Source organism: Brassica rapa, chromosome A06 (assembly GCF_000309985.2).
Source record: "Brassica rapa cultivar Chiifu-401-42 chromosome A06, CAAS_Brap_v3.01, whole genome shotgun sequence".
Classification (NCBI taxonomy): Eukaryota; Viridiplantae; Streptophyta; class Magnoliopsida; order Brassicales; family Brassicaceae; genus Brassica; species Brassica rapa.
In genome coordinates this window covers 10,208,267-10,227,761 of record NC_024800.2, presented here as the reverse complement: position 1 = coordinate 10,227,761, position 19,495 = coordinate 10,208,267, and the positions used below count along the sequence as shown (strand labels likewise).

At 37.1% G+C, this 19,495-nt stretch overlaps 2 protein-coding genes across 2 annotated transcripts; one reads left to right on the top strand and one right to left on the bottom strand.

Annotated features, from left to right (window-relative positions):
• The first annotated feature begins 4,260 nt into the window (after positions 1-4,260).
• On the top strand, positions 4,261-8,355 carry LOC103873118 (protein SUPPRESSOR OF npr1-1, CONSTITUTIVE 1). The gene is made up of 3 exons (XM_009151550.3): positions 4,261-4,796; positions 4,968-6,387; positions 7,270-8,355. Exons 1-3 carry the CDS (start codon positions 4,312-4,314, stop codon positions 8,116-8,118), a joined length of 2,754 nt encoding a protein of 917 aa, XP_009149798.1. The 5' UTR covers positions 4,261-4,311; the 3' UTR covers positions 8,119-8,355.
• A 611-nt stretch (positions 8,356-8,966) lies between these two features.
• LOC103873117 (cyclin-dependent kinase A-1) lies at positions 8,967-11,971 on the bottom strand. Its single transcript, XM_009151549.3, has 9 exons — positions 11,755-11,971; positions 11,447-11,490; positions 11,187-11,371; positions 10,977-11,097; positions 10,639-10,812; positions 10,202-10,365; positions 9,914-10,001; positions 9,755-9,808; positions 8,967-9,330 (listed from the first exon to the last, which is right to left on the bottom strand). Exons 2-9 carry the CDS (start codon positions 11,453-11,455, stop codon positions 9,241-9,243), a joined length of 885 nt encoding a protein of 294 aa, XP_009149797.1. The 5' UTR covers positions 11,456-11,490; positions 11,755-11,971; the 3' UTR covers positions 8,967-9,240.
• Positions 11,972-19,495: the final 7,524 nt, after the last annotated feature.

The window sequence follows — 19,495 nt, the reverse complement described above, 5'->3', positions numbered from 1 at the left end:
GCAGCCTCATGTATGAAAGACAGGAGGATAACTATGATCTATTTCGAGACGGACTGCTCGGACCTAGTGGACATGACTACAAACCCGAGAGACTGGTCGATATTCGCGACAGAGATCGAGATGTTCCAGAGATTACATGAGGATTTCGAAGATGTGAATCTGATTTATATTCCTCGGAGTAGGACTGGTCGGACGGACTCGCTAGCGAGAGAAGCAAGAACCATAGGCTATATTTTCTCTCATATAGATCAGATCCGGACAGACGGAAAGTGTTTTTCAAAAATTTGGCTCGTCTGACCACCACTTAATGTTAGATTAAATGGGCAGTTGACAATAGAACAAAAAGAGAAGCAAAGTTAACTATAACAAGTAACAATAACTCGGTTTTACGGTGTCGTGGTTAAGCACTCTACTTTGGTCCAGCGGCCTTTAGCTTCTTTTTTGTTAGGGAGCGAATACTTAAAATTGATTAAAAATAAAAAATATATCCAGCCCATATAAAAAACTGAGGTTCGAACTGGGCCGAGACTTTAAATATCACATTCTCTCAATATCACACACGGACGATATAATAATCCAGAAGTGTTTTTACTTACTATTACGATGGAACAGCGTTGACTCGTCCTGGGCATATAAACCGGAACCGAAAAACCGAACCGGAACCGATCCGAAATCTCCGGTTTGGTTTGGTTTCGGTATCAGCTGAAATACCTATTGGATCATTAATCTAGGGTCCATGGGTAATGGTTCGGTTCTGGTTTTTACCCGAAAACCAAATACCCGACCCGAATACCCGATTCTCCTAAGCTACTCTAATAAATCCCTAACTACTAACTAGACTACTAAAGACTAAAGTACTACGCGTGACTTGTGTCGGGGCGATTCCACTTCTCTACCTCCTTGATTTTTCTTTCGAGACTCGAGGGAGACAGACTCTTCGATCCTCGATACTTCTTCTTCTATATATTTTCTTCTAGCATAACTGAAATCGCAAACCTGGAATCTCACTCCCACCATAGCCGCCGTCGAGTGTCTTCGCCGGCTCCATCCGCTGCATCAAGGATTCAATCAGAGGTATGTTTATTCTCCATGGATCTTCCAAGATTAATCTATGATTTGATTTTGGGTTTCTTTTTGGGTGTAAAACCTGTAAATGAACGTATGATTCGATTTAATGTTTTTTGTTGTGGTAATTTGTGAGCTTGAAATTTATTTAGGGGTTTTCTATTGTTACTTAAGAACACAATAGGGATTTGTAGTTTTGTACACAGTTTTTCTAGAATGGCTAAGAACATATATGGTTTGCTATCATTTCTGAATCAATCGTATTGCTATACATTTTTCTGCAGATGGCTTCTACTCAGGATCCAGTTAACATACCAGAAGATGGAGAAGACATTGATGCTGAAGATATAATTGAGGAGACAGATGATGAAGTAGAGAGTTTAGAGACTAGTCCGGCTCCTGATACAACTGCTGCTAAAGGGAAAGGGAAAGGGAAAATGAAAGCTGCAAAGAAGATCACGAAGAAAACAAGATCATTCGTTTGGGAGCACTATACAAGATTGAAGAATAATCATAACAAGTGCTGCTGTATTTATTGTGGGAAGAAGATGTCTTGTGCATCATCATCAGGGACATCAAATCTGAGGAAGCATATCCTGGCTTGCAAAAAGTATTTGGCGTGGAAGGCTACTACGAGTGCTAGCCAACATGTTCTAAACGAAGAAGCTGATGGTCTCCATTTAGGGAAGGTTTCTGAAAGTGTCTTCAGAGAAGCTGCAAATGAAATGCTAGTTATTGGTGAGCTTCCCTTGTCTTTTATAGACAGTTTGGCGTTCAGGCATTTCTGCAACAAATGTAAGCTTCAGAAGCCTCATTCTCGAAGAACAGCAACGAGGGACATCGTGGAGATGTATGTCAGAAGGAAAACACTTATGAAGAAGATTCTTGGTGGGAAGAGGCAGAGGTTATCACTTACGACTGACATTTGGGTAGCTCCCAATACTGGAGCAAGCTACATGGTGATAACTGCACACTTCGTTGACACTAATTGGCAGTTGAAGAAACTGATTATTGGATTCAAGAATGTCAGTGATCACAAAGGTGTGACTATAGCGGCTGTTCTTAAGGAATGCTTGGAGGAGTGGGACATCAAAAGGGTCTTCTGCATCACAGTAGATAATGCAACCGCAAACAGCAATGCCATGGAAATCTTTAAAGCAGATTTCATTGAAGTTAATGGAGAAGAATCAGTGGTGCTTAATGGGGATTATCTACATGTAAGGTGTGCAACTCACATTATAAATCTAATTGTGAGAAATGGATTGCAAGAAGTTGACAAGAGTGTTGCCGCTATTCGGAATGGGATTCAGTTTGTGAGGTCTTCTACGCCAAGGCTAAAGTCATTCCAGCTTCGTGTTGACATAGGGAAGATAACAAGAGGAAGCCTACCCCTGGATTGCAAAACAAGGTGGAATTCAACATTTCTTATGTTGAATAGAGCTATGGACTTCAAGCTGGCGTTTGATAAGATGATGGCTGAGGACAAGCCGTATAATGACTACTTCCAAGAGAGAGTTGATGGAAAGAAAAGGCACGGACCACCTGCCAAAGATGACTGGGAAGTAATAGACAGGTAACAGACTCGTCAGTTGTGTTTATTAACTTCATTGTCACATTCTTAATACTCTCTTGCTAAATTTATTTACTATACTTGTTTCAGGTTTATTAACTTCCTTGTCATATTCTACCAGTCAACTCTTGTTCTATCAGCTACCAATTCATGTTGCTCATACAAGTGTTACAATGAGATAGTCAGCATTCAGTCAGCCCTCATTGCAATGACGTGCCAAGGACATGATGAAGAGTTGAAGAAGAAAGCCACAGCGATGATGACCAAGTTAGGAAAGTATTGGGATCCTTTTGGTGAAGGAACTGAGATGAATAGGATGGTGATAGTGGCTAGTGTGTTCGATCCGAGGAACAAGATGAAGTTTGCTCAGCTTTGTTTTGATCAGTTATATGGAAAAGATAGTTTCAAGGCTAAGCAGATGCATGATTCAATCATGAGCATTCTGAAGAAGTTGTTTGATCAATACAACACTAGGCTTACAAGTTCTCTAAACAGATCAGCTACTGCATCGTCGAGTACTTCTCAGTCACATGAAGTTGGATCATCCTCTTCCTCTCAGTCTCAGCCACAACCTCGACACTCATGTAGAATGGACTTCTCTGCTCGTTTATGCTTTCAAAAAATGGATGCAGTCTACAAAGAGATGGTACAAGAAACAGGATTTCAAGAATCAGCAACAGAGCTAGAGCTATACTTGGCAGAAAATGTGGAGAGTCCGAAAGTTTTTTCAGGCACAGAGTATGATGTTCTGTCATGGTGGAAGGTTAATGCTCAGAAATATCCTGTTCTTTCACAAGTAGCGAAGGATGTGCTAGCAATGCAAATTTCAAGTGTTGCGTCCGAGTCTGCATTCAGCACAAGTGGTCGCATTTTGGATTCAACTCGGAGTTGTTTAACACATTACACTATTGAAGTGTTAATGTGTACAGAGCAATGGTTGAAGTGTGAGATACGAATGAATAACCGAGGATCAATTACCATTGAACAACTTCTCGAAGACATTGAAGACCAAGATGAACTCGAAAGAGGTAACTCTAACTTCTAACTATCTTTGAGTTTTTGTTTACGTCTGTTAATATGTTTGAGTTCATGTTTATAATTTAAAACTTCTAATCATTTAACTGCAGAATTTGGAGAAATCAATTTGGAAGAAGAATGAGTCTGCAACTCTGCATTATTGGTATTTGGTAACATGTAAGTTGATACTTACCTTGTTTAAGTTCTATTTCAATTTTCCATTTCTGAGCTGTGACTTGTGAAATTGTGATATACGCATGATAAGTTTTTGAATTAGTTTCTATAGTTTTTGAAGTATTTCATCGGATCACAAGTCATCAAGAACTTGTTTTAGTGTCTTTGATTGTGTTATGTAATCGGATTAGACTTTAAGCGTTAAGATTGTGTTGTTTTTTTTATTTCGGGTAACTTTTTTTTGAAACTTTTGCATTTCGGATAATTAATGGTTTTTTAATTATGTATCCAAACCGAACCGGAACCGACAAGAACCGAACCGGAACCAAACCAAAAAAATTAAAAGACCTATTGGATCCTAAATTTTAGAACCGAAATATCCGGAACCGATCGGTTCTTACCCGGAACCGAACCGAATACCCAGGACGAGCGTTGACCATGCGTTAAAGCTTCATAGTGTACATCAAACTCCCCTTTATTGTGCGATGGCAAATTCTTCATCGGAGGATTCGCAGTCTCGATCTGTGTGGAAGTACGATGCCTTTCTGAGTTTCAGAGGGACAGATGTTCGGAAAAAATTCATCAGCCATCTCAACGATGCGCTCACTGAGGAAGGAATCATAACCTTCCACGACGACAGAGACCTTGAGAGAGGCAATCCAATCTTGAAAGGACTCGAGGAAGCGATGAATCAGTCAAGATTCGCTATCGTCGTTGTCTCCGAGGACTATGCTACATCTCAATGGTGCTTGAGAGAGCTTGCGTTTATGGTCGAGTTAGCTGAGAAGAAACGCTTCGACTTGATCCCTATATTCTATGAAATCGATCCTTCAGCCTTGAAGAGCCGAACCGGTTGTTTTAACAAAGCTTTTGAGGATCATGAGAAGAGATTTGATGCTGAGACAGTGAGAAAGTGGAGAAGGGCTGTGGATATAGTTGCAAACATATCAGGCTGGGATTCCAAAACCAGGTTCCTTTTTATTAGCACCCTGTAAAAAGACTAGCATTGGTTAGGTAGGACATAGTTCAGTTAGGAAAACAAAATCGGTTTTGAGACTACTATAAATATTGTTTAAGGAATTGTAAATTTATTTATTCACATAATCAATATACAAAACCGTAAAAACGGTATTTGATGCAGGAGCGATGACTCAAAGCTTATACAAGAAGTTGTTGGAGATCTTTGTGAGAGGTTATACTCAGAGCCATCAGACGAAACAAGTGAATTTGTAGGGATGAGTCTGCATAAGAAACGAATAGAATCTCTTTTATCAAAGGACGACTCTGATGATGATGATGATGTCAAAATGGTAGGAGTCTGGGGTATGGGGGGAAGAGGGAAAACAACCATCGCTAAATGTGTCTACGAATCCCTCTCCACTCATTTTCCCAGTCGTTGCTTTCTCGGAAACGTGAAAGATGATTTCCATAAACATGGTGAATCATCATCATCCCATCTGCGGAAGCAAATCATGTCTGAAATTTTCCCCAAGAGCCCCCTGAATGCACGCTGCGTCAGCCCCGAGGCAATGAAGCGGAGGCTACGCGGCAAGAAGGTTCTTCTCATCCTCGATGATGTTGACGACATTCAGCAACTCCAAGAATTGGCTGGAGACTGCAAGTGGTTCGGACCAGGAAGCAGGGTCATTATAACGACGCGTGACAAGCGCGTGTTAGATGAGCACTCTGTCAAACACATTTATGAAGTGAAGCCTCTTAGGACCACACAAGCGCTTCAGCTTCTCAGCAAGCATGCCTTCAAAACGAATCGTCCACAAGCAGAGTTCAGACAACTCTGTTTAGATATTGTGGAGCAGCTTTGTGGTCTTCCTTTAGCGCTTCGGGTCATTGGTGCGTCTCTGTATGGTCGGAATATAGCATTTTGGGAAGATAAGCTGTGTATACTGAGAAACAGTCTTGATAAATCTATATCAACGCCGTTAAAAGTAAGTTATGATGCATTGGACGAGCATGAAAAGACTGTGTTTCTTTATGTCGCTGGTTGCTTCAACGGGGAATATATGGATCGAGCGATTATGGTACTAGATCCCTTTGTGATCAGATCCAAACCGAGGTTGGTAACTCTGATGGAGAAGTCTCTGATTAGTATGTCAAACAATACGAGGCTATGGGTTCATGATTTACTTCAAGACATGGCTAAGGATATCACTTGCGAAGGAAAAATGAAGAAGCGTAAGATGATGTGGAACTTTTTGGATATCAAAGGCTTGTTGACTGAAACTATGGCTGGGGGGAGTAAAGACATCGAGGTTGAAAGTATAATGCTCAACATGGCTGAAGAAACAGGGCTTTCCATTAACCCTGAAACGTTTAAGAGGATGCGCGAACTCAAATTTCTTAAAATTCATAATAATTCAACTGCTGCGGGGAGCAAAGTGTGTATCGTCAACGTCGAAGATTTTGACTACCTCCCTCCACTAAGATATCTTCTCTGGGAGGCTTACAATTTAAAGTCACTGCCTGCAAAGTTTGCGACTAACGTTCTAGTTGAGCTCAACCTCCCTGATAGCTCAATTGAAACACTATGGAGCGGAAGTCAGGTACTACTTTTATGTGTTTGTCGTTGATGTTTTTTTTTAAAAAGAAAATATTATATAACATGGTGGTGTTATCCTACATTGCACGGAAGCTTCATCGGACGTCCGCTTCCCGCTTCGGAACCGGAATCGGAATCGGAACCTTGTGGAAGCTTGCGGAATCTCGCTTCCAAAACGTTTCTAAAATATTCTCTTTAAAAACTTGTTGGAAGCTTACTGGAATCATGCTTCCGTTTTTAAAAAAAATGCAATGTATATCAATAAAATATAAAACCATAGTTCTAATCTATATAAAATAAAAAAAATTAGTAGTAATGAATATTGAGTTATAAATATACAAATATTAAAAATAAAACTATAATTATCTTTATGCATTGAGATTTTTTATTAAAGATATAGCACATATTGAAATATATTGTGTCAATTATTTATGAAGTATTAAAAATAATTAATATAATATTTTTTGTAAACTTCATTTATGTGTATTTTTACAGTTTTAATATAAAATCATTTTAATATTATTATAAATGAATAAATGCATTATTTCAAATTTAAATCATATAATTTTTAGTCCTAATTTTTTTTTTTTAAAATATATATATATATATATATATATATATATATATATATATATATATATATATATATATATTAATTTATTTATATATGGATATACGCTTCCAACACGTATCCGCTTCCTAATATTTTAAAAAATCTCGCTTCTGCGCTTCTTTACGCTTCCGCTTCCACGTACCCGCTTCCATTTCCATGTAACATAGGTGTTATCTCTTACATGAACTAGCATTTAAATGTTTCTTGTGGCCTGTTGGTTTATGTTATCCTCAGCCCTCTGGTAATAAATGTTTTGCTTCTTTTCGATGGCAGGACCTTGGAAGTCTAAGACACATGAACCTTAACAGATGCAGGAATCTGATTGAAATTCCAGACCTTTCAAAGGCAAGGAGCCTCGAGTGTTTATGCCTTTGTGATTGCGAAAGCTTGGTTGAACTCCCTTCTTCTCTTGGTCATCTTGATAAGTTAGTTAAGCTGTCCATGCTAAACTGCAAGAAACTCAAGAGTCTCCCGTGTAACATCAAATTGAAGTCTCTCAAAACTCTTTCTCTAGACGGATGCATCAACATAGAAGACTTTCCATTTGTTTCCGACGTTATTGAAGAGTTGGGACTGCGCTGCACATCAATTGAACTAGTGCCAGATTCGATCAGCCGTCTCTCGAAGCTCACAGAGCTTCGGCTATCACATTGCAAGAGACTGAAGAATCTCCCTGACACCTTTGGGAATTTGACTTCACTCAAGCATCTCACGCTGACTTGCTGCCCCAACATCACAGTGTTTCCAATGCTTGGTAATGCAGTAGAAACTTTGTCCTTGAACGGAACACCGATCGAGGAAGTTCCCTCATGGATAGGGGATAAGGTGAATCTGACGTGTCTTGACATGTCAGAGTGCAAGAAGCTCCATAATCTGCCTCACTCGCTGAGAAACCTGAGAAACCTGAAGCTGCTCTATCTCCGAGGATGCATTAATATCACTGAGATCCCACAGGTTGCAGGGGAAATGAGAAGATTGGATTTATATGGGACGTCAATAGAGAAATATGGAATTCTCTCTGAAGAGGAAGCACTTGTGTTGCACAATCGTGATATGGACTTCTTGAAAGGGTTTCTCACTCGCTATGTCCGCATGTACAAGAGAAAACGCAACTCTAGATAGTTGATTGACTTCTCATGTACTCTTAAGGTTTCAAGAAGACTAAGTTGGTTGCTGTGACAGCTTAAAGAAGACGTGAGAAAAGAAGAATCACGTTTCATCATTTCCTAAGTTATAGGGGATGGAGATTGCCACATTCTCGTTTCTCCCTGTTTCATAGTATGTAGGATTGGCAAAGGAGGCCTTTAATTCCTTTTGTATTTAAAGATCTTAATGGCAAGCGAATAGGCAGATTGGATACTTGGAGTAAAAAAGAAAAGAGAGACTCTCTTCGAGGAAAGTATGACTAGTATCTAAAATTGGGGTCTCGATCTCATCAATTATAATATTTGGTTACTTCAAATTTTATACAACTGTAAGATCTCAATATCTCCTATTGCATTATCATTGAATGGCTAAAAGGATATGTACTATCTTGTCAAGCAGTCAATGGAGAGACCGCCTTGGTCACAATTTCGATGGTTTCCGGCACAATACCAAGCCTTGAACTTTAACGGAGCTCTACATTGGTTAGCCCAAGACGACCTATTGTAGCTTATTAACCTAAGTATATTGCATGAATGTCTGGTCAATGGTCATCCATCGTTGCCAAGAGGTGCGCTATGCTTCTTACGATGACCACACGGTCGTGTAAGAAACCTTAAGCGTCTCCCCCACCCATGTACGCATCATTCAGCTCGTTTGCTACCCCGTTAAGATGAGCAGAAATTTGAAGATACTAAGTTCAAAATGGTTGTAATTCTTAACAGGGAATTGGCATGAAAGAGGAAATCTCTCCTTATATGGTGCATTAACATAAATAAGATCGATTATAGATTTACCCATATATGATTATTTACATGAAAAATTTGGCATAAATACGATGTTCTGCAAAATAAATACCATACATTACTGAACTTGGTAAAAAGATACACAAGAAAATGATCTCAAAAGCTTAGAAGAAATAAACAAAGCACACTCTAAATCTTTTCCATTTTTCGTATCAGAGAATAACAAACTTAAAAGAAATCAAAAGAATAAACAAAAACCATTGATGTATTTAACCTCGTTTTCTTAGGATGGAAGATATCGAATTACTTATATATATAGAGAGAATGTAGGAGACTACTGGTTTTGAAGCATTCTCTACGGCATGACGCCAATATCCTTGAAGTAATCATGCTCCAGGGCGGCTCTTGCGTTGATTCTTTTGGTTGGATCCATCAACAGCATTTTCTGATACAAATAAAATAGAGACGTCTTATCCATCTTTACTTGCGCATGACAAACTCATAAACCGTAAGATATATCCAAAAGTTCCGTATGCTCTTTCCCGTTTTCGGTTTAGGACATTAACATGAATACCGCGGGTTATTGAACTTTGATCAGGTTTCATTGGTTTTGGGCGCCAGGAAGTTAAAGTTGACCACTACACAAGGCCCCAACATCAATGTCTCTGATTTTTAGTTTAGTCAAACAGCTCAACTGTGTCAAGGGTTTCTAGTCCTAAGATGCTAAGACAGGATGGTTATAAGTTCAGGAGAGGTATCATATATAAAACCAGATCCATCCAAATCAAGCTTCCAGGTATTTAATGTATCAGAAGTAGAATGTATAGATGTGTGTTTGTATAATATATATGCATGGCCAGTGAACTTACAGAAAGGAGATCTATGCCATTAGGATCCAGGTTTGGGACAAAAGATTCCAAGTCCTGAGGTATAAGAAAAACAAATCATGGGCAAGATTCATCTTGTGCTGTGCGACCTCTTGTCTACAGAGAACAAGATGTAAAAGTTAATGGAGAAATTTGAAGTACCGTTGGTTTCCATTTTGGGAAAGCAGATTTATAATCCGGCAGCGAAGTTACCCCAGGCCATGTATCCTCCGTTGGAGTTCCCATGATTCTGAAAGAAGACACAGAAAAACATGGCAGTAAGAGTTTATAATCAGTTAACATTTCAACATCTGCGTTCTTTAGTACTTCTCTCTGAAAATAAGATTGCAAGTTAAGAATGTGTTCAGAAACATTTGTAATATCATTGCAGACAAGTTCTTTCCACTTTAAATATATAAAAGACGTAAAGTAGATTAAGAAGTTAGTTACCTGAATATCTTGAAGAGTTGATCAATCTCGGAGTCTCCAGGAAACAAGGGCTTTTGGCTGATCATCTCGGCAAATATGCATCCCACAGACCAAATATCAACCGGTGTAGAGTAGTGATGAGACCCTAGAAGTATCTCTGGTGCTCGGTACCAGAGAGTAACCACCTAGAAGAAACAATTTGAAAAAAACATGTGTGAATACAATGGCGAGATATGAAATATGAATGTAGCACTAAGTTTAAATCTAACATAGTTTAACAGTCAAGAGAAATGTCCTTTAAGCAAACAAACAAAAAAATTGAAATCTAACTGAAATGTTTACTTGGTGGTGATTTACTCTTTTCCTCTAATACGAATAAGGAATGAAGCGAATGTGAAGCCATACCAAAACATTTCATAACGAAGCATATATAAACAAGAATTAAGCGCTTTTGGCACCTCATGAGTAAAAGTCCTGACAGGGATACCGAATGCTCTGGCCAGTCCAAAATCAGCAAGCTTTAGTGAGTTGGTGCGGCGATCAATCAACAAATTCTGCGGCTTGAGGTCACGATGGAGAACCCTGTGAGAGTGGCAATACGCGATTCCACGGAGAATCTGGTAAACATACCTCTGCAAACAGTAGATGAAAGACACAACGAGAAGAAGACATTACATAACTTAGAATTCAACAATATTCAGCGAAACTAAACAGATAGACATGTCAAAGGGAAGTTTGTGACCAGGCAAAAACCTCAATAAGCACACAAATAAAGCAATATGGCTAAAAAACTCACTTTGATCATATGAAGATCCTTGGAGAAATCAGGAGAAGAGTCCATGTGCTTTTTGAGATCCAAGTCAAGATACTCGAAAACAAGATACAAACGCTTCTCGCTGTGCACTACATCCTGCAGCCTGATAAAAAGAAAGAAACATCAAAAAGTAGTGTGAGTTCACCAATATTATTCGAAAATGGTATATAGTTAACATCATCATCATTATACTTGACAATGTTGCTGTGCTGCATTTCCTTCAAAAGAGAGATTTCTCTAATGGCAGTGCTAGGAACACCTTCATCCTCCTGCTCGAGGCGGATCTTCTTCAAAGCAATAGTCTCATTGGTGACCTTGTCTCGTGCCTTGTACACAACACCGTAAGTTCCTTCGCCGATCTTCTCAACTTTCTCGTACTGCAATTATTAGCTTAGAATTCGTCAACCAATCAATGACTACCTAACAAGTAAAGAAAAGATGATTCCACCAACCTGATCCATCACTTCCAAGATTAAACTAGGCTGAAACACGTCACCTGCAGATCGACGATGAAGCAAACGCAGCTATATATTAGATCCAATCCAAGCTATTTCCACAGATAATCTAAGAACACACATATCTCAAAACAAGACGGCTTAAATCGTTAAGATGGAGATGATATGAACGAATCGGAAAACAAACTATATAGATCAGCACCGAAGCATAGAGATGATGCGAGATAGAGAGAGAAGAGAAATTGTTTGGGATTGTAAACAAGTTATAGTCAGAAATTCATCCGACGATAAGTAAATCAACTTACCGGCGACGATCGGATGTAGTGACACCGACGGATCCTCACTCTCTGGATGAAAAGGCAGTTTATAGAGCGAGAGAGAGAGACGGGTGGTTACTGTGCAGCTTCAAGTGAGGACTAGGGAAGGCGATTTGACTAATAGAATAAGGGTTGCCCCTTTTTTTTTTCTTTTTTTTTTCTTTTTTGTTATCGGTTGGATTAATATTCAAATTTAATCGTCCATTACGGTTTAGTTAAATTTTATTTCCGGAGTCAATATAGCCAGTATATCTCTTATATTATTAATTAAAAAGCATTATAACATTTTTTTGTAACCATGTGTCATCACTAAAATGATTTTTAGAATCTTTAGAGAAATATGTTGGTTCATCTAAATATATAATAAGTTTTTTATTAAATTAACCATAAATACATTATTAATGGCTTTCATTATTTTTTCCTTAAATAAAATTACGGAATTGCCTAATATGGCTAAAATATATATGACAATTAATGATTTTGAATAATAAAGATTTGATAAAAATAAGGGTATCTTATAATATATTTGTTTAGTTTTAAACTATTAAAATAAATTAAACAACCATATTAACCATATAATACAAAAAAAATTGTATATGTTATATTTTGAATTTTTAAAAACGAGTATAAATTACTAAAACTGTTAAAAGTCTCACATTCAAATTTTGTGATCCATGATTTAAAATTTTGTTTATTACATGATACAAATGATTACAAAATCATATAAGTCGAAAGTCTCATTTAATAAGTATTAAAACTAAAAGATATATATATATATATCATTTTAAATTAAACTATATGTCATATAAAATACATAAATATTTTAATTTTGAAATTTACTTTGAACATATTTTTTTGAAAAATATAACAATTTATTTTTAATATTATAAATTATGTAAACTATTAATCCCACAATGAAATTTTATTATCAGTAATTTAACGTTTTTGCTATAACGGATACAAATGATCAAAAAACATATGAATAAAAAGCATCATTTAATAGATGTTAATATTAAAATATACTATATATATATGTTACTATCATTTAAATTTAATTATATACCATATCAAATAAGAAAAATTATTTTTTTAGATTATAAAATTTATTTATATGTTCGCACTAATTTAATTATATAAATAATAGTTACTGACTTTTTATTATTAAATATATATTTGTAATTTCATAATATGTTAAAAATATATATAATATATAAAATAATATATAATGTTTATTCCGCGTCTTGCGCGGATCTTAACATAATAGTAAATATTACTACTCGAAGCCAAAGATGAAATTCTAGAAAGTAAATACGTAAAACTAGGAAGGAATAAGATCAGAGAGAATTTATGGAAATTAAACAATAATCAATAGTGCAAAGCAAATTGATAAAAACCAAGAGCTCTTGGTCCAGTAGTAATGAAAATCCAGTTGAGTGTCATTCATGGGTTCAAGTCGTTTGGCCACCTTCCCGTTTATAACCGTGCGTGTTCAGATGAAAGGTCTCATGTGGATTAGTCTGGGCTTACCGTCTGGGATCCCCACAGATATCAGAAAAAGAAAAAAAAAGAAGCAAATTGATAAAGAAGCAGCTGTAATGAATTGACTGTCAAACTTATTAGGATACTAGGATCAGCCCGCCCTACGGGCGGGATGTAAATTTATAAATAATAAGTTTTAGCTCAATTTATATATTTTCATATATAATTAAAAATCTTAGGTGTTTATATCATTAATTATTAGGTTAGATAAATCAATTATTCAGTTTTTCTAAATACATTACTTTTAAAGATTATTTCAAATTTATATTTTTTTTTATCTTTGCTAATTTCTTTTCATGAAATGTAAAAACAGTTTAAACATTTTTAAAGTTATAATAAGATGTAAATTTTTGTTACACCACGAAACAGTTATGAGGAAAAGATTATTCTTCTTTACATAGATTTTGCTTAGCTAGCTATGAGGTAAAAGATTATTCTTCTTTACATATAAAAATTATTCGATCTTTACTAATTTTTTTTCATGATAATCTTTTTCTGTTGATTTATTGAATTAAAATTATTGCATAAGCATGGACCTCACGTCCATTTTTAAAAAAACCCTCTATTATTTTAATTTTAATGGATTAAAGATCGAGATTGAGGTGCCATTCCAGCATCCAGTTAGCTACTTTGTCAAGTTTATATAATCCTTCAGGTTTAAAAAAATCGGTTAAATAGATGATTTTAAGCAACAGGGTATGTTTCCGTTACTCAATAATTTAAGATGGTCTTGTTACTATACAATAAAAATGTTGTTCAATCTATATAAAATTGATATTCACATGAAAATAGTTGTCATAAAACCATTACAAAGAGTGACCAGTCTAGTGGATAGAACAAAAAATTTGGGTGAACCCACTATAAACATAAAAGCATAGACTATTCTTCAGGTTAAGACATAGCACAGATATGATACAATAAATGTACTTGGAAGAGTGTCGTAGTTGCAAGTAATCCTTTGTAATTATCATCACCTCCTTTGACTGAAACAAACAATGCTCACCGGATGCATCCCACGCTTTCTTATTGATTCCCTGGCTGGTTTGTCAGTTATGAAAACCACAACAACTTTAGCATATCGTGTCTTGCTTTAGCATATTGATCATGCTCTTCAGAGACAGAAATATGTTCACGACATGGACACAACAACTTTTGGATCCATTGGATCCAGACAAAAGCTCTCTAGTACAAAAAAAAAAGCATACCTGACAATCAGAAAGATTCGTTCATTAAGCCGCACGTTTTCAGACACATTACCACTGCAGAAAAAGACACTGTTCAGTGGATGTGAACGATTACGAAGAGGCGGCATGGGGTTTCCAGATCGCTCATTTCATGTCTTCACCATGGTTGACTAAGGTCCGTACGGATCTTGAAGTAAAACCTATAATCTGAATAAAGTGGCTTAAATGCAAGTTCAAAACAGGATGTTATCGAACATAGATACTGATCCACTCACAGTGAGTTTGTTCTCCAGAGAGTTGTCGGACGCCGAGTTCTTCTCGAGATTCATCGTCCACGAATCAATTCTCGATGGCTTCTATGCTACTTTTTGTGATTTCGCAAGTTCTAGTCAAGCTTTTCTGCTCCTAAACCTCAGCGAGCATATTCGCCACTTGCAGAGACTGATCCCAAAAGCAAGAGTCTTTCTAGTTTTTATCCTAGCGCATTGCTGGTTCAAGCACAAACAACAAACATCAATATCGAATTTTTAAAAGCAGATAACTTGCAAGAGTTATTAGGATTTGTGAGATTCATGGGATGAAAACTCACCTTTTTATAGCTTAAAATGCACCGCCTTTGCAGAGAGGTGCATTGAATGAGAAAACGTGGTTGCATTAGCTTGATGGAGTTAAGAGATTGTTAATGGCAGTGAATCAATTCATCAAGTAACGGTTTCGGGTAAAGCAACGGAGACGAAACGATGGCACGAAGACAGATCGAACGTCATGACGATCCGTCTCAAATAGCTCTCCCAAAAACTCCATTGTTGGAGATTACTCAGATGTCAACGAACAGGATGACTCCATTGTTGGTTTCAGAGAACATTTAAGAACATCATCTTCGAGAAAGAAGCTCGATGGTCACTGTTGCCGCGTAAGGAAGAGCTGCGAAGAACAATATTTTTTTTCACGTAAACTAATTAGGGTTAGCGCGGAAAAGGGTTGGCTGGGCCAAAATCACGGTCTGAACATTAGCCCAATATTATTGTACAGACACATAATAACAAAAGCCCATGCGATACACAAACGGAGAAGTGCCGCATTCTATGGTGTTTTTACACGTGTCAGCACATCATGCAATGAATTTATGTGCTGGCAGCTAATGGCTTCACCAAGAGAGAATAAAACTCTTCTTTATATATAAAGATAACACTACAAGAAAAATGGGTTTTATTAGCGGACAAAAAACGCTATATAACGATAGTATAGCGGTTTTTGAAGCGCTGTATCATCGCCCGTCATAGTAGGTAAAGGACTTTACATAGCGGAATTTAGCGGTGCTATCTTTTTGTCCATTAAGATAGCGCTTTTTATTCTGCAATTAAATATGTTTTAATAGCGAGTCATTAATGCTATTACTTCTTTTATTAACAGCGTTTTCCTATTGTTATGGTTAAACCTATTATAGCAGTTAGATAGGTGTTATATATTTTATATATCTGTTTATATTAATAGCATTTTCCGTTTATTATTGTTAAAATTACTATAGCAGTTACAAATTTGCTATATATATTATTTATATTTTTAAATATTATTATTTTACATTTTCATATATATATATATATATATATATATATATATATATTTATTTTTATATGCTCAAATTTACTGAACTTTAAAACAGAAAATAAATTTCATTTAACCTTCAAAGATTCCACAAACATCCAAACTCTACATAAGTTTCATACTACATACTTTACACAAAAGCTAAAGAAAGGTCTTAGATATAAACTATCTTATCATTTGGCCAAGCCACAGTGCTTCCTACTGCATCACCTATATATTCGATTTCAGAGTTTGGCCTCCACACTCGTGCCGCATCGAACTCGGAAACCTCTACCCAGACCTTCGTAGCATTGGGACCTAATGGGACGAAATGCACCTTCTCTGCTGGAGCAGTTGAGAACACCCGACCTAAAGCAATCCTTTGTCCTAAGCCATGACAGTCCAAGAGAGCGCACTTCTGTTTACCACCTTTGTTGCTGCTACCAGTGCTTTGACTACCACTCTAAAACCAAAAATGACAAACAATTTAATCACATTATCATCACCGGCAACCTACCAATTTGACGACATTACAATATCTAAATTCTCAGATTTCACAAACTAACCTGATTGGATTTCCTGTTTGATTCAGCAGGTGATTGTGGTTGAGGAAGTTTTAGCTTATCTAGAGGCCAAGCAATTGTCCCATGTACTGCATCACCCATCTTTATCATTTCAGGCGTTGGTCTCCATAAAAATGCATCAGGCTTAAAAACCATTTCCACTCTAAGAACTCCAGCATTCGGGCCCAGGGGAATTTTGTTGACCAGTTCACTAGGTTCAGTAGTCAACAATACACCCTCAGCAATCAACTCTTCTTCTATTTTCCAGTAATCAAATATTTGAACTTTCTCTAAAGATGCAGCTATAGCCTGAATCATGCATAGTATATATACAAATTTCATCAGTATATAAAGTTATTATCAAAGAACAGAAAACTGATAATGTTTACCTCTGGTCCGTCGGTGTTACTCTTTTTTGATAAGTCAATAGCATCGTCCAAGATGAGCTTCTCTGATGGCCATGCAATTTTGACTCCAACAGCCTGACTAAGCGATACACAAGTTGTAGTTGGTCTCCATATAGGTGCTGTTACGACTGAAACAGACTTCACTACAACAGCAGCCGCATTGGGACCCAGTGGAATTCGACCAATCTTATATGTGGGTTCATCAGAGTAGAATTCTCCTTCAGCAACAACCAAATCATCATTCGAGATCCAATCAAGTATCTGGCACCTTATTCCTCCCTTGCTCACATCGCTTAACTCAGAAGTAGAATCATATCCGCTTTTTTGCTAACCCAATAAAGAAACAAAACTTTTAAAATCTTAAAGACCACAAAATCTATAATAATTATCAACAGCAATAAGGAGTTACCTTTTTACCAACTAAGTCCTTAACCACATTTTGCAAATCTTCAACCTTGTTGATTAGTTCTGCTTGAGTAGCTTCAAGTTTATGGACATGTGAATCTCTAGCATGTAAGAATGCCAACTTGGTGGCAGTAACTCCTCGTCCCATCCCCCTAACTCTTCATGGTTTATCTTTTCCTAGAACCTGGGAGACAGCATCTTCACCAATATTATCTGCTGAACTTGAGTCCATTTCACTGTCAATTCTCTTTATCTTCTCCTACAATCATAAATTCAACAATATATGTAAAATTAACTTTAGAAGGCATCATAATATGACTGTTGACATTTAATCTTACTATGGTATCTGCGAATTCTTCACGCACTGGTCTTCAATCAGAATGTGTATGACCAGCAACCCAAACCTTAGTTCTAGTTACTTGCTTAGGATCTGAAGTGTTTTTTTTCTACAAGTTAAATAAAAATCATGTCAAGAGATTTGTTTCTAATTAACACATATCTTGCGTTTGAATACGAAAAACATACCATATCATCTGCAAGCCGAATCATGCCTTTACGGCTAGTGGTATGAGGAATTTGACCCTTCATGAGTTCCCTGTACTTATCACTTTGTTCCTACCGATAACCAAGAACAATTACAAATTAATCCTACTTACATATCCAAATTTATTCTACGTAAGACACAAATGATATTACCTGAAAAGCTGAAGTACATCTTCCTTTCACCCAATTGTTCCAAGATGTAGCAGATTGTATGTTGTTGGGTTTCATCTTCTGTAGTTGAGCCTTGTTTTTTGTAGCTCTAACCATGAAAGAAAGTCTAGATTTAGAGGCCCTCCACAAACAACCCATCTGCTTGAACACTACATCCTTTTGCCATTCTTCAGTCAAGTTGAATCTTCCCTGCAACAAATATCAAAATTCAATGCGTATTCATTTATAAAACTGTAAGCTAGAGTTGACAAAATCACATGTATTTCCTCCCACAAAGCATCTTTTGTTTTCTCTTCTAGATGTCTCCAGTCATCTAGCAGTACAGACACATGCTCTCTGACAAGAGGACCAAGGAAGGAGGACAATGTCACTGATCCACGACCAACATGCTCTCCTAGAGCATTAAACTCGACCTCTACCTTGTCCTCTATATGTTTTGCGACTTTCCGCATTTTTGTTGGACCTCTTGTCTTCTTCACTTGGTTATCTGACTGTTGATTCTGTGTCTCCGATGGAGTGCTGACTCCGTTTATTGGTGGTTCAGTCTCATCGTCTTTATCTTCTTCTTCTGGTGGTTCAGTCTCATCGTCTTTATCTTCTTCTTCTTCTGGTGGTTCAGTGTCATCGTCTTTATCTTCTTCTTCTTCTGGTGGTTCAGTCTCATCGTCTTTATCTTCTTCTTCTTCTTCTTCTTCTTCTTCTGGTTCTGCATCTTGTTCGACTTCTTCAGAACCGGTAAGCTCGACATCTTCCATTTCTGCAGCTGGTGACTGTAATTCGGCATTAACCTTTGGAGCATTCTTCTTAGGTTTCTTCGCAGTTAAAGACAGCTGTGGACTAACATCAAGGCCGGCTTGGCGCTTACTGCGACGCGCCTTCTCAGTAACAGCTTTGGAAGTCATTGTCCAGCTTACCTGAAACAACAACAAACTATCATTACTCATATATAAAAACACCCTCACAATCATTCCTGACACAAAAACTCTCATCATCAGATGCTTGATCTCCAGTATCTTCTTCATGCTCAACTGTTACGGGTGCAGAACTAACTTCCTCTTCAGTCTCTAACTCATGGTATCCTCTAGGTGGTGCTCTCATAACAACATACCAGGGTGAGTTGTCATCTTCTCTAGAGTAGAAGACTTGTTTAGCTTGAGAAGGCAGAATGTAAGGATCATTAACAAATGACGACTGGTTCATATGGAGATTGACCAGTGTGAAACCGTCTTCCTCTTTCACTCCTCTCCCTTTATGAGCCCAACTACACTTAAACAGAGGTACCTCAAACATGTGGTAGTCAAGCAATATGATCTCCTGAATGACTCCAAAGTAT